This window comes from Mya arenaria, chromosome 10 (assembly GCF_026914265.1).
Source record: "Mya arenaria isolate MELC-2E11 chromosome 10, ASM2691426v1".
In the NCBI taxonomy this organism is placed as follows: Eukaryota; Metazoa; Mollusca; class Bivalvia; order Myida; family Myidae; genus Mya; species Mya arenaria.
In genome coordinates, this window is record NC_069131.1 from 12,654,617 (window position 1) to 12,674,119 (window position 19,503).

At 37.4% G+C, this 19,503-nt stretch overlaps 1 protein-coding gene across 1 annotated transcript; it reads right to left on the reverse strand.

Annotated features, from left to right (window-relative positions):
- Positions 1–3,009: 3,009 nt before the first annotated feature.
- On the reverse strand, positions 3,010–5,568 carry LOC128204333 (loricrin-like). The gene is made up of 4 exons (XM_052905747.1): positions 5,502–5,568; positions 3,852–4,033; positions 3,353–3,662; positions 3,010–3,069 (listed from the first exon to the last, which is right to left on the reverse strand). Exons 1-4 carry the CDS (start codon positions 5,566–5,568, stop codon positions 3,023–3,025), a joined length of 606 nt encoding a protein of 201 aa, XP_052761707.1. The 3' UTR covers positions 3,010–3,022.
- Between the last annotated feature and the right edge of the window lie 13,935 nt (positions 5,569–19,503).

A 19,503-nucleotide genomic window follows, 5' to 3' on the forward strand; every position in this document is an offset into this window, starting at 1 on the left:
TGAAAACAATTTTGAACGTTTGGCAAACGACTTACGAAATACTCAAGAAAAGATATGCTTCCTTAGAGTTTATTTATAAGTCTGTGCAATGTCACTATAAAGGATGCATGTCAAAATCAGCAAAGTCTAGTATAGAAAAGCAGAAACCATGATTGAAAAATGGATAAATAAGTTTCAACAGAAACTTGTAAGGTATTAGAATATTTTTAACAAAAATGTCGTAGCATACATAAGAATGATCAATAAAGTACTTATTAATTATAACATTTTAGTAAAACCGAGGTTCCAAACACCTGAACATTGTCATTCGTGTTTTACTCTATCACGAGGGTGAAAAGGAACTCATTGATTCAAAGTGGGCTAATTGAGATAGTCACTGCAGAAAGGAAAGTCTCCGAGCGCTTTAGCACCTGGACCTAGGTGCGAACAAAACTGATCGTGGCCTTGGCACCCGCAACAGAGGAAACTAGGACCAAAGAAGAGTCTCCAACCCTCGAGGAAATCACTTTAAGGTGATTCTGATTTACTTCTTTATTTTTTGTTAGATTTTGATTTCATTGGAATATTTGAAAGTATTTGTTAGGCTAAACAAATACCGGTTTTAATGATTATATGGTTTGGTAACAATAGAAAAGCAAATAAGCATGCAAAATACGACTCTTAGAGAAGCCGTCGCGTTTATATGTATTTAGCATAACTATTTTTAAAACACAACTGGACTGCAAAAAACAACTGCAGCTATGTTTAAGAAGTACACTTGTTTTAAATTACCGTTTTATAAATTGTTCTCATCATAGAAGCATTAATATAATAAAGTAGACCGGTTCCCGCTAAAGGTTCTGTACTGTACATCAAGTTTAACTAATATCACTAATACACGTAAGAAAAATCGACAGTCTACTTTCTATGCGTTTATCGAATTTAAGCAGGCGTTCGACCCAATCAATACAAACCTTTTTTGGTTTAAATTAGGCAATATTGGAGTATCGATCAAGATGCTATTTGTAGTGAAGTCTCTGAACAGATATAAATCGGCATGTGTACGTCTTAATGCTCATTGTATGTGACTGGTTTTCTGTAAATACCGGAGTCCGTCAAGGATGATCACTGTCAACCGTTCTTTTTAATATCTTCATAAATAACCTTGCCATACTATTAAAAATACTCAAAAATTTGTTGAAATAGGATACACAACAACTTTTATCCAACTTTATGCAGATGATATTGTATTAATTGCTGATACTAAAAATGGTCTGCAGCTTGTATTATCTTTATGGCTGTAAGTTTTAGTAACAGCAATGTTGTACAATTTCGATCAAATTCTGTACAAAGGCCAGGTGATGTTTTCACTTGTGGAGACTCAGTATTAGACTATGCTTGTCCATATATCTATCTTAGTATTATACTGTCAGAGCACCTTAATTATAGCATCATGATAATAATATTTGTCCAAAGTGAAGGGCGTGCCCTTGGTCTTCTCATTGCACGATTCAAAAATAGCTAGGACCTCCCCTATGGTGTTATACTAGTTATACAATTCTAATTGTCTCATTAATTACAAAAAGCGCTTAAATATGGGGAACAAAGTCTTGCTCTTGCATCAATGCTGTTCACTATCGAGCAATGAGATTCTTTTTGGGCACTGGCAAGGCCACATCAAATGCAGCAGTCCAGTATGATATGGGCTGGAAACCGACAGTTAAGTGGAGAAATGGAAGTCTGTTTGTAATAAGGCTCCCCTTAGAAAACTTTCTTCAAGTGTCTGTATGATCTTTTGGTGTCAATAGGGTATATGTATACATACAATTACGACGATAAACGCGATCATATGTCCGTGATATATACAATGCCATACACCACAATGCACCATTTAAGACTGAGCCAACACAAATTGTTCATGTTTATGAACAGTCTCCAGTCTGAGTTTATAATAAAATTAAATCTTGATTTGTTTGTAACTATTACTTTCCTTCTTAAAGAGAGTTGATGGCGAAAAATGCTGCAAATAAAATTGTAAACACGTGTCATTACTCTATTATTTGCACAGATTGTTGTTTAAAAGAATGCAATGGAAACAATGTTTATCACATTTTAATCATGACATTTTCTGAGTCTGATTTAAAGTCAGGCTTGTCACTGTCCGTACAGATAGAGTCAGGAGAGGGAAAACAGGCCCAAAGTGACGCACCAAGTACAGGAGGGAGGGAACGCACGCCTCAAGTGACGCACCAAGTACTCGAGGGAGGCGACGCACGCCCCACGTGACGCACCAATTACTTGAGGGAGGGAACGCACGCCTCAAGTAACGCACCAATTACTTGAGGGAGGGAATGCACGCCTCAAGTGACGCACCAAGTAATCGAGGGAGGCGACGCACGCCTCACGTGACGCACCAATTGCTTGAGGGAGGGAACGCACGCCTCAAGTGACTCACCAAGTACTTGAGGGAGGGAACGCACGCCTCTAGTGACGCACCAAGTCCTAAAGGGAGGGAACGCACGCCTCAAGTGACGCACCAAGTACTTGAGGGAGGGAACGCACGCCTCAAGTGCTGCATCAAGTACTTCAGGGATGGAACGCACGCCTCAAGTGACGCACCAAGTACTTGAGAGAGGGAACGCACGCCTCAAGTGACGCACCAAGTACTTGAGGGAATGGATCCACGCCCCAAGTGACGCACCAAGTACAGGAGGGAGGGGACGTATGCCCATAAAGACACGTGAAGTACAGGAGGGAGGGGACGTATTTCCATAGTGACGTACCAAGTAAAGGAGGGATAGGAAGTACGCCACAAATGACGCCCCAAGTTCAGGAGGAAGAGAACGCGCGCCCCAAGTGACGCCCCTAAGTAGCATAGCTTCTAATGTCAAATCCTGTATCTGCTTCCCTTATAGCCGCGTAAACAAAACACGTGTTTCATCTCCGGGTTTTATTTGGAGATTGCATGTATACATTATAATACAAGATAAAGGTCAAAGTCAATGTGAAATCGGTTGATCTGATGGGTATCGGGCAGTGGGTACTAGTATCTGACCTTACAGCCAAACATGCATCCGCCGCTTGACCCTCCTGTAACAAAAGTGTTTAACTATAATATATACTTTATAGACACCACGTAATTCACGTTCTTTATCATTAAAATTATATAAACATAATACAAAAATGTAGTATTTCATCCCAAGTATAAATTACAGACATACTCGTAGCAACAGTGTTAAAATTATGTTATGTAGGTATATTACACAGATCTGAAATCCAGTTAAAAATATAAAGACTCTTGAAAGTCATATACAGTATGTACATTCATTTGGATTCAAAACGTTTCCGTTTTGTTAAACATGCAATTCCTCACCCGATCTTCGGCCCCCACAGGAGCCTCCTGCGCATCCGCCGCCAGATCCGCCACCAGGAGCGAACGGTCCGCCGGAGCCGCTCCCCCCACAGGATCCACCAGCACAGCCGCCACCAGGACTGCCGCCGGAAGTCCCAGACGACCAAGAAGATTGTCTTGACCAGGAAGATCGACTTCCGGAAGAGCCGCCGCCGATACCTCCAATTCCACCAGATGGCAAATACGAGCCGCCCATATTGCCGCCGCCTGGAATCCCACCGGAACCGGAAGACCAGGTCCTTGACCATGATGAACCGGATGGCTGGCTTACCTGTGGTAATAACCGATAGTTGTTAAGTCGGTTTATGCGCCTAAAAAGACTGAACACTTTTAAATGTTTACTTTTTAAATTCTGTACCAACTTTTTTTCCCCTCAAAATACAAGTGATTACAATCTATTAATTTTAGCGAGCATGAAAGGATCATATTCAGTTTCTATAACATGTAAAAAAAAAATCACCTGTACTGGTGTCCCAGATGACCACCCGCTAGACCAGGACGTTCCGGTGCCCGACCCCCCGGGAACATAGGAGGGACCTGTTCCTCCACAAGAACCCCCGGCGCAGCCTCCGCCGCTCGACCCCCCGGTACCGCATCCACCGGCACCACAACCGCCACCACCGCAGCCGCCACCACCACAACCTTGACAAGAACATTAATATTTATTTAATTATACTACTTATTTTAAGTAGTTTTATAGTTTTATTAGAGCATCCCAGGCAAGATGCTTACGACATTTGTGCATCTTTTAGGTTTTATACCGGCGGCTTGTCGTCGCATTCTACCATTAGCAATGGGCTATTGATGTAGATGATTGTTTTAACTGCTACATGTGTATAGTTTACAGTGGGGACATTAAAAACCATGGCAACCCAGTCCCAGTTTTATCCAGCCCTAGATTATTGTAATTGATTATTTTGCGCCAGGTAAGTTCAGTCTGTATTTATGCTTTAGAAAAAGTATTAAAGCCTCAGTGCCGCTTAAGATTAAAATAATTAGAGAGAAAAAATATAAAATAGAGCATTTAACTATGATAGAGTCACATATCATATATGATAAATTCCTGAGGTCCACAAGATGCTTTATGAAAAAGAAATGAAAGGAAAAACAAACGAAATTCCTGGTCCACTGACTTACTATATGCTAATGAGGCAGATAAGTGGGCGGAGCATAGCATTTATGCTGTTTAGATAAGATCTCGCTCATGTTTTTGTAAAATGCACTTTTTATGTTTGCCGAAATAAAGTGGGGCAAATCACAAGGAGTGTTAAAACTAAGATATTAAAAGCTTGAACCTTTCAGGAAATGTTCATATTTGCTCAAATATCGTCTACAAGACCACAATTATAATGCTTTGTTGTTGGTTATTGGTTGATTTACATTATCAAGGGATGTTATTTAAGGAATGAATTGCGGGCTTGATGTCATTATCGGGGTATGAACGCAATTGGGCTGGTCAAAGTGTGTGGAGTCCGAAGGACTCCACGAGTACTTTGACCAGCCCAATTGCGTTCATATCCCCGATAATGACATCAAGCCCGCAATTCATTACTAATGTATGGTCAAAATGGCAAAATATAAAATAGATCTAATGAAGCCCTTATGGGATTGTGGTTCAGGTGAAGAATATTCTGTTGGTCTTTTTCTTGACTTTACCGGCGAGGGTTGGCACCCCACTAAAACAGAAACATTTTTTATACTATTACTGTATTTTTTCTTCATTTTCGATATCATAGAGTAAAATAAATATAAAATAAGTGTTTTCAGACGAATTACTGGGAAAACTATTTAAACCAAAAACTTCTTAGTTACAAAATGCAAATCATTAGTATACGAAGCAACATAGAATTTCGATTTACAAACAAAAAGATAAATTTACATTACTAAAACATAATGGAACTTTAAGTGAAGCACTGCAACATAGGCATTTAAAACACGCCTTAGAACATAGCGGTTTGCCAAACTAAAGTTTAATTATTATTTTAAGAATCATCTATAACTGTACACAGGGCTTTTTTTCGTGTATCATATTTCTCGAAAAATATATCTTTGGTCTTTTTTGAAATAATTTCTACCAACGTTACATACATTGTTATGTAAAGCAACTTACACTTTGCTCGGAATGATATTAGGCGTTCAGGTTTTCTGAACAAACGGTTATCATGTGAGCCATCCATCATCATTAGAATGCGAAGATGTGTAAGTGGATTTTAGATATTTACATCAAAATGTTTATTTTAGTGATCAACCATTATAATATTAGAAATATATTCAAACTTCATAATCTGTAAAGGTAAAATGAAACCAGTAACTATTTTTTTGGAATTATGATAGATGGATTACCTTAAAATATTAAATATTTGAATCTAAGAACGATTTAGCTAATCGGTTTACTTGATAGAAATAGCTGACTAATGGAATGAACGAAGTCAATGATGTATTGACAAAGTATACCATCCTAGTGAATAGGTAAAAAATGTTTTCATCAATATTAAAGGTTGAATTTCTAAAACAAATGCAATAAGCCAGTGAACGTTTAAATCCAAGAGAACAATAAAGAGTCAACACTCACCGACAGCTCTCCTAATTCTGCTGAACAATTTTAAACCGAACGATAATTCTGCTAAGCAAACTAGCGCAATTAATACAAAAACCTTCATTTTGAAATTAAAATTATTGAAAATTTGAATGAATTCTATGCTATTCTATACACTTATGGACAGCCAGTTCCGTATGCTGGTAGGACAGCGGACTGCCGGGTTTATATGGGCGGATTTTAATTGAAATGTACTCTCAAACATTGGTTTTGCATGTAAAACAAGATATTGAAAAACTATACAACATCTTCCTGCTGTTTAAAAATTAACATTTTAATACAAACATCCTAAAAATTCTGAGAACCCAAATATATGTTGTTAATCAGAATGCATGTTATAGTTGATAATATTAATTCAACACCTTGTAACGGAGTTCGTATTAGTTTACTTTCATATGTGTCTTAACGGATTAATTTAAGAAATGGGGTTTTAAACACCCGAGAGGGGGGGGGGGGGTCCCCTGGACTTGTACTCACAAACGTTTTGAGTCTGGGTTGAGACACTCGAAAACAGGTTGTTGTTTATTTAATTTGATACATAGTCATGTATATATCTCTTGTTTGCAAAGGGGAAATACATGTAGATAAAACTAGTATTATATAACAAACAGCAACTTTTAACATCCATGCTTTACTTTCAAGATTTACAGCTTTTGAGTCGTAACTCGAGGTCTTAGTGAACACGCACTGTGCAGTTTTAGATTAAGTTGTGACATTGCATACTCAAAAGAAATTAATATTCAAAGTCTGAATGTCCAGCTAGCTCGACAACTTGAAGACATTTGATATTGAGTGCACAGCTGGCTCGCAAACGAAATTCTGAATGAAGTTCTGGCTCTTCAAACAATATTCTGCATTGAATGTCCAGCTAGTTCGACAAATTATCATAATATTCTACATAAAATGTCCAACTCGCCCAAAAACTGAAATTCTACATTGAATTTCCAACTCGCCCGACAAATGATATTTGATACTGAATGTCAAACGCGTCCGACAAATAATATTCTACATTGAATGTCGAACTCGCCCGACAAATTATATTGTACATTGAATTTCCTACTCGCCCGACAAATGATATTCTATCAAATTTCCAGCTAGCTCGAAAAATTATACTCAACACTGGATGTCCAACTGTCCCGATCAATTATATCCTACATTGAATGTCCAACTGGCCAGACAAATGATGTTCTACACGGAATGTTCAGCTGGCCCGACATATGACTTTCTAGACGAATGTCAAGCTGGTCCGACAAATGATATTATACATTGAATGTCAAGCTGGCCCGACAAATGATATTTTACATTGAATGTCAAGCTGGTCCGACAAATGATATTATACATTGAATGTCAAGCTGGTCCGACAAATGATATTATACATTGAATGTCAAGCTGGCCCGACAAATGATATTTTACATTGAATGTCCAAGTACCCGACAAATATTATCCTACAGTGCATGTTTAACTGGCTCAAAAATGATATTATACATTGAATGTCAAGCTGGCCCGACAAATGATATTCTACATTGAATGTCCAAGTACCCGACAAATATTATCCTACACTGCATGTTTAACTGGCTCAAAAATGATATTATACATTGAATTTCCAACTTGCCCGACAAATGATATTATACATTGAATGTCAAGCTGGCCCGACAAATGATATTCTACATTGAATGTCCAAGTACCCGATAAATATTATCCTACACTGAATGTTTAACTGGCTCAAAAATGATATTATACATTGAATTTCCAACTTGCCCGACAAATGATATTCTACATTGAATGTCCAGCTGACCCTACAAATGATATTCTACATTGAATGCCCAAGTACCCGACAGATACTATCCTACACTGAATGTTCAACTGGCCCGACAAATGATATTCTACAAGGAATGTTCAGCTGGCCCGACATATGACTTTCTACATTGAATGTCCAACTGGCCCGACAAATGATATTCTACATTGAATGTCCAACTGGCCCGACAAATGATATTCTACATTGAATGTCCAACTGGCCCGACAAATGATATTCTACAAGGAATGTTCAGCTGGCCCGACATATGACTTTCTACATTGAATGTCCAACTGGCCCGACAAATGATATTCTACATTGAATTTCCAACTGGCCCGACACATGATATTCTACATTGAATGTCCAACTGGCCCGACAAATGATATTCTACATTGAATGTCCAACTGGCCCGACAAATGATATTCTACAAGGAATGTTCAGCTGGCCCGACATATGACTTTCTACATTGAATGTCCAACTGGCCCGACAAATGATATTCTACATTGAATTTCCAACTGGCCCGACACATGATATTCTACATTGAATGTCCAACTGGCCCGACAAATGATATTCTACATTGAATGTCCAAGTACCCGACAAATATTATCCTACAGTAAATGTTCAACTGGCCAGACAAATGATATTCTACAAGGAATGTTCAGCTGGCCCGACATATGACATTCTAGCCGAATGTCAAGCTGGCCCGACAAATGATATTATACATTGAATGTCAAGCTTGCCCGACAAATGATATTTTACATTGAATGTCCAACTGGCCCGACAAATGATATTCTACATTGAATGTCAATCTGGCCCAAACGATATTGAATTCCAACATTTCACATACTCAGAGAGTTATAAGCTTGAACGTCGTGCAATACTTATTCGTTCGTCGGACTGGATCGACATCCTTGTCAATGTTTTTGGCGCAATCAAATTCACTTCTTTAAAAAAAATTATCGAAAAATTGTATTGTATTGATACTGCTTAGCCAGTTAAGCATTGCTGTTTTTAACGTTGCCTAGGTGAGCTACAAGTTATTGATGCTGTTTTCAAAGGTCAATGAACATAACATTTGATATTTACTTAACATATGTTAACATGCATTTTGATACTATTTTTAGATACACAAAGTCAAAATGCTAGCTTAAAGGAATGTGCTTTTACGTAATTGAATTGTTTAATTAATTTCATAATTGACAACAAGTTGTATTTGTTTTCTGCCGTTCCTTAAGCGATCTTGTTAGGTTAATCAGTTTTCAAAGAAAACAAGTAAAGCATAAAAATGCAGGGTGAGTCAAAATGAAACGCCTACAGTGCGTGCAAACCTAGTTATTTCCTGTTAAAGGGACCTGCTCATGTTTATTGTATGCCGAAATCAAGATGGCAAATCATTAGAAGTGTTTAAACTAAGAAACCAAAGGTATATATATATATATATATATATATATATGTAATTTGCGTGATTGGTTAATTGACATTATTACGTGATGCTATCATTGTTTTGTTAGAAGTTCAAAATATCCATCACTATTGCATAAGTCCTGGTAGCCTGGTGGTGTAGACGTCGGTTTTCTATTTTTAAAGCTGTAGGCCGCTCTCGGAATTTACCATCGGCAGTTCGACATAACATTTTTTAAATTGAAGAAATAATGCGCGCACGGGCGTATCAACCCCAGCACTAGTAAAACTGCGGTGGTCAACGACCTAATTGTCATAAACATTGATATCTAAATTACCTAGTTACCAATCTGCTCCAATAGCTACGGACTTCGTTCTGCATATAAGGTAGCTTGCTAAAAATAGCGATGTAAGGAGTATTCATGATATGTTATGCGGTTAATATTGTGCAAATTAACTGTGTGTCTGCGTAATTACGCAATTAAACTCATAGAAAACGCCATTATTCTAATATCTACAGGTTACAAAAGGCAATATAAAAAAACAGAACACGCAAATAGTTTCAAAATGAACGCGTTCTGAATCAAAATAAATAGAAGTGAAAATCTACGTTTAAATTTAAGCCGGGACGGGAAACTAGATAAAAGTACTATCGGTTAAAAATAGAATCTGGGTCATCGGAATCGAACAAGTTTATTTCCCGGAAATTAACCCGGATAACTCGTTAAAGCCCGGAAAAACATGGATCATATTGAAGTTTATTTCCCGGAAATTAACCCGGATAACTCGTTAAAGCCCGGAAAAAACATGGATCATATTGAAGTTTATTTCCCGGAAATTAACCCGGATAACTCGTTAAAGCCCGGAAAAACATTGATCATATTGAAGTTTATTTCCCGGAAATTAACCCGGATAACTCGTTAAAGCCCGGAAAAAACATGGATCATATTGAAGATGTAATTAAAAGCTCATTTGGCGCAAAATATTTTAAGTGAAATCATAATATTTCATTATATTATATATTGATAAACCCCGGCAGGCATCGCCCCATACTGTATTTATCTTTATTAATGTAAAATATATGTAATTCATACTTACCTTTGTCTATTCATGGAAAGATATTTTGAAGTTTTCAAACCTTGGCATTTTAGGCCAGTGCTTAGCGCCATCCTGATATTACAGACGGGCTAGCCCTGTGTCCATCATGCCAAGATCATTAATAGTCACTAAGTGTTGTTAGTAATATTATCCTGGATAAAGTCCATTTTTTCAAGCATTGTTCATGCAAAATATTTAATAAGTACCAAGTTATTCAGTAAATTATTGATGTACAGGTTTAACATTATTTGCATAACATGTACTGATCTCAAACCTGTTGTTTTATGGCACTAACACAGCAAAACGTAATAACTCTTGTCGGGAATTTCACAAAGTTCACATATTTTCTTTGTAATTCAGCGTGTACACCGCCATTTTACCTTTGAATCTTGGGTAATCCTGAGATAGTTTTTGACCTTTCAAGATTTCAAAACTTGACAAGTTATTCTTACTTGAGCGTTTGAATCATGTCGTTCCACAAGGTGATAATGTCTCTTAGTTAATAATCCATTATTCACATGAAATGCACTGATAATTTATTGTTGTAATCCAGTGTGATGCTTTAAATCCTTTTTCGGAAACTTCACGGTCATTTGACAGTTCGTCCGCCATCTTGAATATTTTACAATGGCTGTCAGCCAATCGGGTCATTTGACCCGATTCTGGGTCATTTTCGGTCGGGTCAATTTGGGTCAGGTCATTTTTGACCGAGATTTTCGGGTCATTTAACCATAGGAGTATATAAGGCCGTGAATTTTCAGTCTCAGGACAGTCGAATTTGGATCATTGAACAAGCTGCCTGCATATTATTCTTAAAAGGTTAAAATCAACCTGAATATTTAAATAGACAATAAATAAGTAAATATAAACTACTTACAAGTAATAAAATAACAGGCATTGATTTTATATTGAGTTTGTAAACAACTTTATACTGATAATAATATTTTACTGTCTTACTACGACGTGCTTTGCCAACGTTCATATAAGCCAACGCGTTTTGCTGTGTACGGTGCCGCTGATTACTACCGTGTATTATATCTGATGTTTGATGTCTTGATGCATATATTTATTTGCTCCAAAAATAAAACGTAAAACGTTCATTGCGTCGTCATTTTGGCTAGGTCGTAACAATTATTGCTTCAAATACTTGGTCACCCTAAAAGGGACAGTTGATAGCGTTGACGGACCACGGGGCTATGTCGTAACATTTATTGCTTCAAATACTTGGTCACCCTAAAAGGGACAGTTGATAGCGTCGACGGACCACGGGGCTAGGTCGTAACAATATTCAGGTTTTTGGTGATATTTGTTCATTCATCAGCATATTTTCCATGTTTCACATATCGGCTCTTACTTGACAATAATTTATTAAAGGCCTAGTTTAAGGAATGTTTAGCATGATAATCCCCTGCTGTGTATCTTCTGCTAATTGCATTGGTATCACAGTTTCCTGTGTATTAGTTTATTGGCTCAGGGCCATTTAGGGTACATTTCTATAATAAAACCTCCTAAATTGCACATCAGGATTCTCAGATCTGAGATCTGATTAGAGGGATCAAGGCAAGTAGATTAAGATCAATACACAGGTTGTGTAGTGTACACAGATTTAGGGGTGTGGGTGGGAGGTCACTTATAGAAGGCTTACACAAGGCCTTTAAGATTGTTAGTGTGTACTTACACAAAATAGATCGTTCGAACCATTTTAATATTTGTGCTAGTACATACTAACAACCTTAAACCATTACTAAATGCATAGTATACACTTTAAAATCAAAGCGCATAAAGCGTTTAGTATAGTCATGTTTTGCCGAATGGAAAAGAAAGTAAGATCTCTCAGTTTTGTCTCAGTAATAGTAGTCTTGAGCATGTTGCATATGGAAATTTAATTATTTATAAACCACTAATATCATTCTGTTCGTTTTGGTCCACGATTGAAATAGGATGAGAGCAATATTAAGATGCACCAATACATACAGTCTAATGCATTTTGCATTATGCATTTGGTTTAGCGGTCTTACCCTGGTTATAAATTAAATACGACTCATTTTGTTGGATGCATTTGGTTTAGCGGTCATACCCTGGTTATAAATTAAATACGACTCATTTTGTTGGATGCATTTGGTTTAGCGGTCTTACCCTGGTTATAAATTAAACACGACTTATTTTGTTGGATGCATTTGGTTTAGCGGTCTTACCCTGGTTATAAATTAAATACGACTCATTTTGTTGGATGCATTTGGTTTAGCGGTCTTACCCTGGTTATAAATTAAATACGACTCATTTTGTTGGATGCATTTGGTTTAGCGGTCTTACCCTGGTTATAAATTAAATACGACTCATTTTGTTGGATGCATTTGGTTTAGCGGTCTTAGCCTAGTTATAAATTAAATACGACTCATTTTGTTGGATGCATTTGGTTTAGCGGTCATACCCTGGAAGTAAATTAAATACGATTCAATCATGTTTGGAGTGTAGAGTAGATTTTACTAACAATGCCTAAGTGCTTTATCCGTTGCAGTGCATTGTTTATGAAACCAAATTTCTAGACAAGGTTTCATATGCAATTGAGTGTAAGTCCATACCTTAGCAATAGTTTAGGTATTCCGCATATTAAATGGGTATTTCAAATGACTTAGACTCCATGGTTTTGATTATATTGTGTATCAGCATAACACTCTAAAAGTATCTGCAAAGGAATTCATGAGCAAGCATATACTATACTATCTTCAGATTGCTTCAGATAAGCGCTTTGATTTCTTAACTTTACCGGCGTGTGTTCGCACTCAACGAACAAAACCTTCTTAAAGTGTTTGAATGATCTGTTAAGTGTCAATAAGGTATACGATTTTACATACGATTGCGGGCATATACGCGATCATGTCTCAGTGATATGCGATGCCATAAACCAGAATGCACTACTGAGCCAACAGAAAGTGTTCCTGTTTATGACCAGTCTCAAGTCTGAGTTCAGAATCAAGACTCATAATAGAAAATCTTGATTTGTTTGTACCTTTTCTTCACTGCTGTATGTTAACACTCATTTACTTTAGTATTGACACAAATTGTTAAAAGAATGCAATGAAAACAGTGTTTGTTCGAATTTTAAACATGTCATTTTCTGAGTCTAATTCTTAATTCAGACTTAAGCCTGTTCGTACACATAGAGCCAAGAGGGAGGGTACGCACGCCCCAAGTGATGCACCAAATACAGGAGGGAGGGAACGCACGCCCCAAGTGATGCATCAAGTACATGAGGGGGGGGGGACGCACGCCCCAATTGATGCACCAAGTACAGGAGGGAGGGGACGCACGCCCCAAGTGACGCACCAAGTACAGGAGGCAGAGGACGCACGCTCCAAGTGACGCACCAAGTACAGGAGGGAGGGGACGCACGCCCCAAGTGATGCACCAAGTACAGGAGGGAGGGGACGCACGCTCCAAGTGATGCACCAAGTACAGGAGGGAGGGGACGCACGCCCCAAGTTACGCAAAAAGTACAGGAGGGAGGGGACGCACGCCCCATGTGACGTATCTGGGACGTGCGCCCAATGTAACGCCCCTAACCTGCCCAAGTACTATAGCCTTTTCTGTCAGATCCTGGATAACCCCCACCACTTGTAACCACAAAGACAAAACACTTGTTTCATCTCCTAGTTTTATTTGGAGAATTGCATGTATACAATATAATACAAGATAAAGGTCAGAGTCAATGCGATATTTGTATGTCTGTTGGGTACCGAGAGGTGGGTATTAGTATCTGACCTTACAGCCAAACATGCATCCGCCGCTCGAACCTCCTGTAATAAGAGTTACAACTACAATATATACTTAACATACACGACGTGTTTCACGTTCTTTATCGTTATAAATATAATCATAACACAACTAATGAAATAGTTCAGCTCAAGTATAAATAAAGACATATTCGAAGCAACTGTGTTAAAAAATCTGTTATGTAGAAGGATGTGAACACCCCTGACAGGCATAAAAAATATGTACATTCGATTGGATTCAAACGTTTTCGTATTGTTAAACCAGCAATTCCTCACCCGATCTTCTACCGCCTCCCCCACAGGATCCACCTGCGCAACCGCCACCAGGACTGCCTCCGGGGGTCCCAGACGACCAAGAAGACTGTCGTGACCAGGAAGATCGTCTTCCGGAAGAGCCGCCGCCGTTACCTCCCATTCCACCCGATGGAAAAGACGAGCCGCCCATGTTGCCGCCGCCTGGAACCCCACCGGAACCGGAAGAATAGGTCCTTGACCATGACGAACGGCTCGTCCCTCCGGTACCGCATCCGCCCGCACCACAGCCGCCACCACCACAGCCGCCACCACCACAACCTTAGGACAAAGCATTAATATATATTCATTCATATGTAGTAGTATGATTTTATGAGAGCTTCCAGGGCAAGATGCAACCGACATTTGTGCATCTTTTAGGTTTTATACCCGCGGCTTGTTGTCGCATTCTACCATTTGCACTTGGCTACTGATGTTATTAATTGTGGGACATTAAAACCATGGCAACCCAATCCCAGTTTTATCCACCCCTTGATTATTTTCAATGACAGATTATTTTGCGTCAAATAATTTCAGTCTGCATTGATGCTCTAGTTGAAGTATTAAGAGCGTCGCATCAATAGGGACTTTTAGAAAAGACTGAGAATATAGCGGTTTGATCGACTAAAGTTTATTGTTTGTAAAAGTATCGTCTATTACTCTATACAGAGCTTTTTTGTGTATCTTTTTTTTCGAAGAACATATCTTTCGTTATTTTTTAAATAATTTCTATCAACGTCATCGATTTTTTTCCTCTTGTTATACATCGTTCTGTAAGTGTATTAAGAATTCTGAGCAAATGGTTATCATATGACCGTTGATATGTTTTAGGAATATAAAAACACATAATGCATAAGTAAGGTAAGACTTATCAGGCAGTAAGGATGTATCAATGAAAAAGAGACGCTTAAGGTAAGCCATCCATCATTAGAATGCAAAGATGTGCTAGTGCATTTTAGATATTAACATCGATGTGTTTATTTTAGTGATTTAAGTGATACTCGTATTAAAAATCAATACATACACATGTATAACAAACATATATTTTGAGTGATGAACCTTCAACTACTTAACTAAATAATGCATTTTTGGAAATTATTGATTACTGATCACAAGATTGTAACCGTGTATTTAACAGCTGAAAACGCAGTAATATCAAATGACTTTGTACAAGTAGTTAAGTGATACTCAGATGTATAATAGTTTCTTAGCTTAAATAAGTCATGTAAATAATATTAAATTTTTAGGATAGACTAAATTGTTTTTATCTTTTATCAACAATGTCAATATATGAGTTTCGGTCTCCTGTAATTCAATTTTATGAATGGATGTGCAGTGAATTTTTAGATATTTGTATTTTATGTTTTGTAATGTTGTGTACATATGAGACTTGAATAAACTATAAAACTTAAAACAAAAATCAAAAACAATCATCGTCACATATGGTAAAAATACTAATTTTCTGCACCTTTCTTTCAAATTAACACGGTATTCTTCACAACACTCATCGTTTTCGAGTTTTATTAATCCTTTTCGGGAAATAAAATAATCAAAATAATCGTATTATTGTGGTCCATCTTATCTTGGAGTAAGAGTGCATTTTAAAAATGGATGCTTATCACCCAAAAACAAACTTTTCCAAAATTAAAACAAATCTTTTTAAGTTTATGTAATTTCTTACTTTAAAAATCATTATGCAATGCACATAAGAAGAAAAAATAATAAAACGAAAAAAGCGGAAAACATCTTTTTGAAAAGCATTATTACGTTTAATAAAAAGGTTATAAGACGAAACAGCATTCGACTTAAAAAAAAATAATAATAAATAAACCTACATTTAATGTCCTGGCCTCGTATTAAATATTTTTCTTAATTGAATCTAAGAACGATGTAACTAATCGGATTACGTGTTATTAATACCTGCCAAATAGAGTATATGAAGTCGATGCTTTATGGCCATAATATTAACTTTGTTCAAGATGAATATTGAATTCCGCCCTTAGTACTCGTAGAAGAAAATGAATAATGTTTTCATCAAATTTGACGTTGAATTTCTAAAATAAATGCTACAAGCCAGTGAACGTTTAAATCCAAGAGAACAATAAAGAGTCAACACTCACCGACAGCTCTCCTTATTATGCTGTACAATCTCGAACCGCACGATAATTCTGCTAAGAGTAACACTCACCGACAGCTCTCCTTATTCTGCTGTACAATCTCGAACCGCACGATAATTCTGCTAAGAGTCAACACTCACCGACAGCTCTCCTTATTCTGCTGTACAATCTCGAACCGCACGATAATTCTGCTAAGAGTAAACACTTACCGACAGCTCTCCTAATTCTGCTGTACAATCTCGAACCGCACGATAATTCTGCTAAGCAAACAAGCGCTATTATAACAAAAACTTTCATTTTGAAAGTTAATATTATTTAAAAGAATGAATTCTCGTTCACGTATGGACAGCCCGTCCCTTATGCTGTGAGGACGGCGGACGGCTGGGTTTATATGGGCGAATTTTAATTGAGATGTATTCTCAAACATTCGTTTGCATGTAAAACAAGATATTGAAAAACTATTCAACATCTTCCTGCTGGTTAAAAATTATCATTATAACACAAACATCCTAAAAATTCTGAGAACCTAAGGATATCTTGTTCATCAGCATGCATTTTTAAGTTGATGATATTAATGCAACACCTTGTAATGGATTTCGTATTAGTTTGCTTTCATTTGTGTTTTAACGGATTAATTTAAGAAATGTCTGGGGTTTTAATTATTCAAAGGGGAAATACATACCCTGCCGTTTCGGATTCAGAGGTGACATTGCACACGCAGACGAAATTTAACATTCAAAGTGTGAATGGCCAGCTAGCTCAACAAAATGAAGACATTTACAATTGAGTGTCCAGCTGACTCGCAAACGAAATACTGGATGTAGCACTGGCAGTCTTCAAACGACATTCTGTATTGAATGTCCAGCGGATTCGACAAGTGATATTCAACATTGATTGTCCAGCTGGCACAATAAACAATATGTTACTTTGAATGTCCAACTTGTCCGATAAATGATATTCTACATTGAGTGTCCAACTAGCCTGACATAGGATATTCTACATTGAGTGTCCAACTAGCCTGACATAGGATATTCTACATTGAGTATCCAACTAGCCTGACATAGGATATTCTACATTGAGTATCCAACTAGCCTGACATAGGATATTCTACATTGAGTATCCAACTAGCCCGACATAGGATATTCTACATTGAGTGTCCAACTAGCCTGACATAGGATATTCTACATTGAGTGTCCAACTAGCCCGACATATGATATTCTACATTGAGTGTCCAACTAGCCCGACATATGATATTCTACATTGAGTGTCCAACTGGCCCGACATAGGATATTCTACATTGAGTGTCCAACTAGCCCGACATATGATATTCTACATTGAGTGTCCAACTAGCCCGACATATGATATTCTACATTGAGTGTCCAACTAGCCCGACATATGATATTCTACATTGAGTGTCCAACTAGCCCGACATATGATATTCTACATTGAGTGTCCAACTGGCCCGACATATGATATTCTACATTGAGTGTCCAACTAGCCCGACATATGATATTATACTTTAAGTGTCCAACTGGCCCGACATATGATATTATACTTTGAGTGTCCAACTGACCCGACATATGATATTATACTTTAAATGTCCAACTGGCCCGACATATGATATTATACTTTAAATGTCCAACTGGCCCGACATATGATATTATACTTTGAGTGTCCAACTAGCCCGACATATGATATTATACTTTGAGTGTCCAACTAGCCCGACATATGATATTATACTTTGAGTGTCCAACTAGCCCGACATATGATATCATACTTTGAATGTCCAACTGGCCCGAGATATGATATTGTACTTTGAGTGTCCAACTGGCCCGAGATATGATATTCTACTTTGAATTTCCAACTGGCCTGGCATATGATATTCTACTTTGAATGTCCAACTGGCCTGGCATATGATATTCTACTTTGAATGTCCAACTGGCCCGACATATGATATTATGCTTTGAATGTCCAACTGGCCCGACATGTGATATTATACTTTGAATGTCCAACTGGCCCGACATGTGATATTATACTTTGAATGTCCAACTGGCCCGACAAATGATATTATACTTTGAATGCCCAACTGGCCCGACAAACGATATTCTACTTTGAATGTCCAACTGGCCCGCCAAACGATATTCTACTTTGAATGTCCAACTGGCCCGCCAAACGATATTCTACTTTGAATGTTCAACTGGCCCGACAAATGCTATTCTTCTTTGAATGTCCAACTGGCCCGACAAACGATATTCTACTTTGAATGTCCAACTGGCCCGACAAATGCTATTCTGCTTTGAATGTCCAACTGGCCCGACAAATGCTATTCTACTTTGAATGTTAATCTGGCCCGACAAATGATATTCTACTTTGAATGTTAATCTGGCCCGATAAACGACATTGAATTCTGACATTTCACATACTCAGAGCATTATAAGCTTGAACGTCTTGCAATATTTATTCGTTCGTCGAACTGAATCGACATTCTGGTCAATGTTTTGGCGCAATTAAATTGACTTCATTTATTATTTTCTTTCTTATGGAATTCGCTATAGTTCCTGCCTAACCAGTTAAGCATTGCTGTTTGAAACGTTGCCTAGGTGATCTATACGTTATTGAAGCTGTTTACCAAGGTCAATGAACATAACATTTGGCATTTCTTTAACAAGTGTTAACATGCATTTTGATACTATTTTTAGATACAGAAAGTCAAAACGTCAGCTAAAAGAAATGTGCATTTACGTAATTGAATTGTTAAATTAATTTCATAATTGACAACAAGTTGTATTTGTTTTCTGCCGTTCCTTAAGTGGTTAATCAGTTTTCAAAGAAAACAAGTAAAAGCATAAAAATGCAGAGTGAATCAAAATGAAACGCCGGCAGTGGACGCAAACCTATGTTCTTTGTATGCCGAAATCAAGATATATATATATATATATATATATATATATATATATTGATGTATATACGGCTTTGTTGTTGCGTAATTGATTAATTGACATTATCACGTGATGTTATCATTGTTCAAAATATCCATCACTATT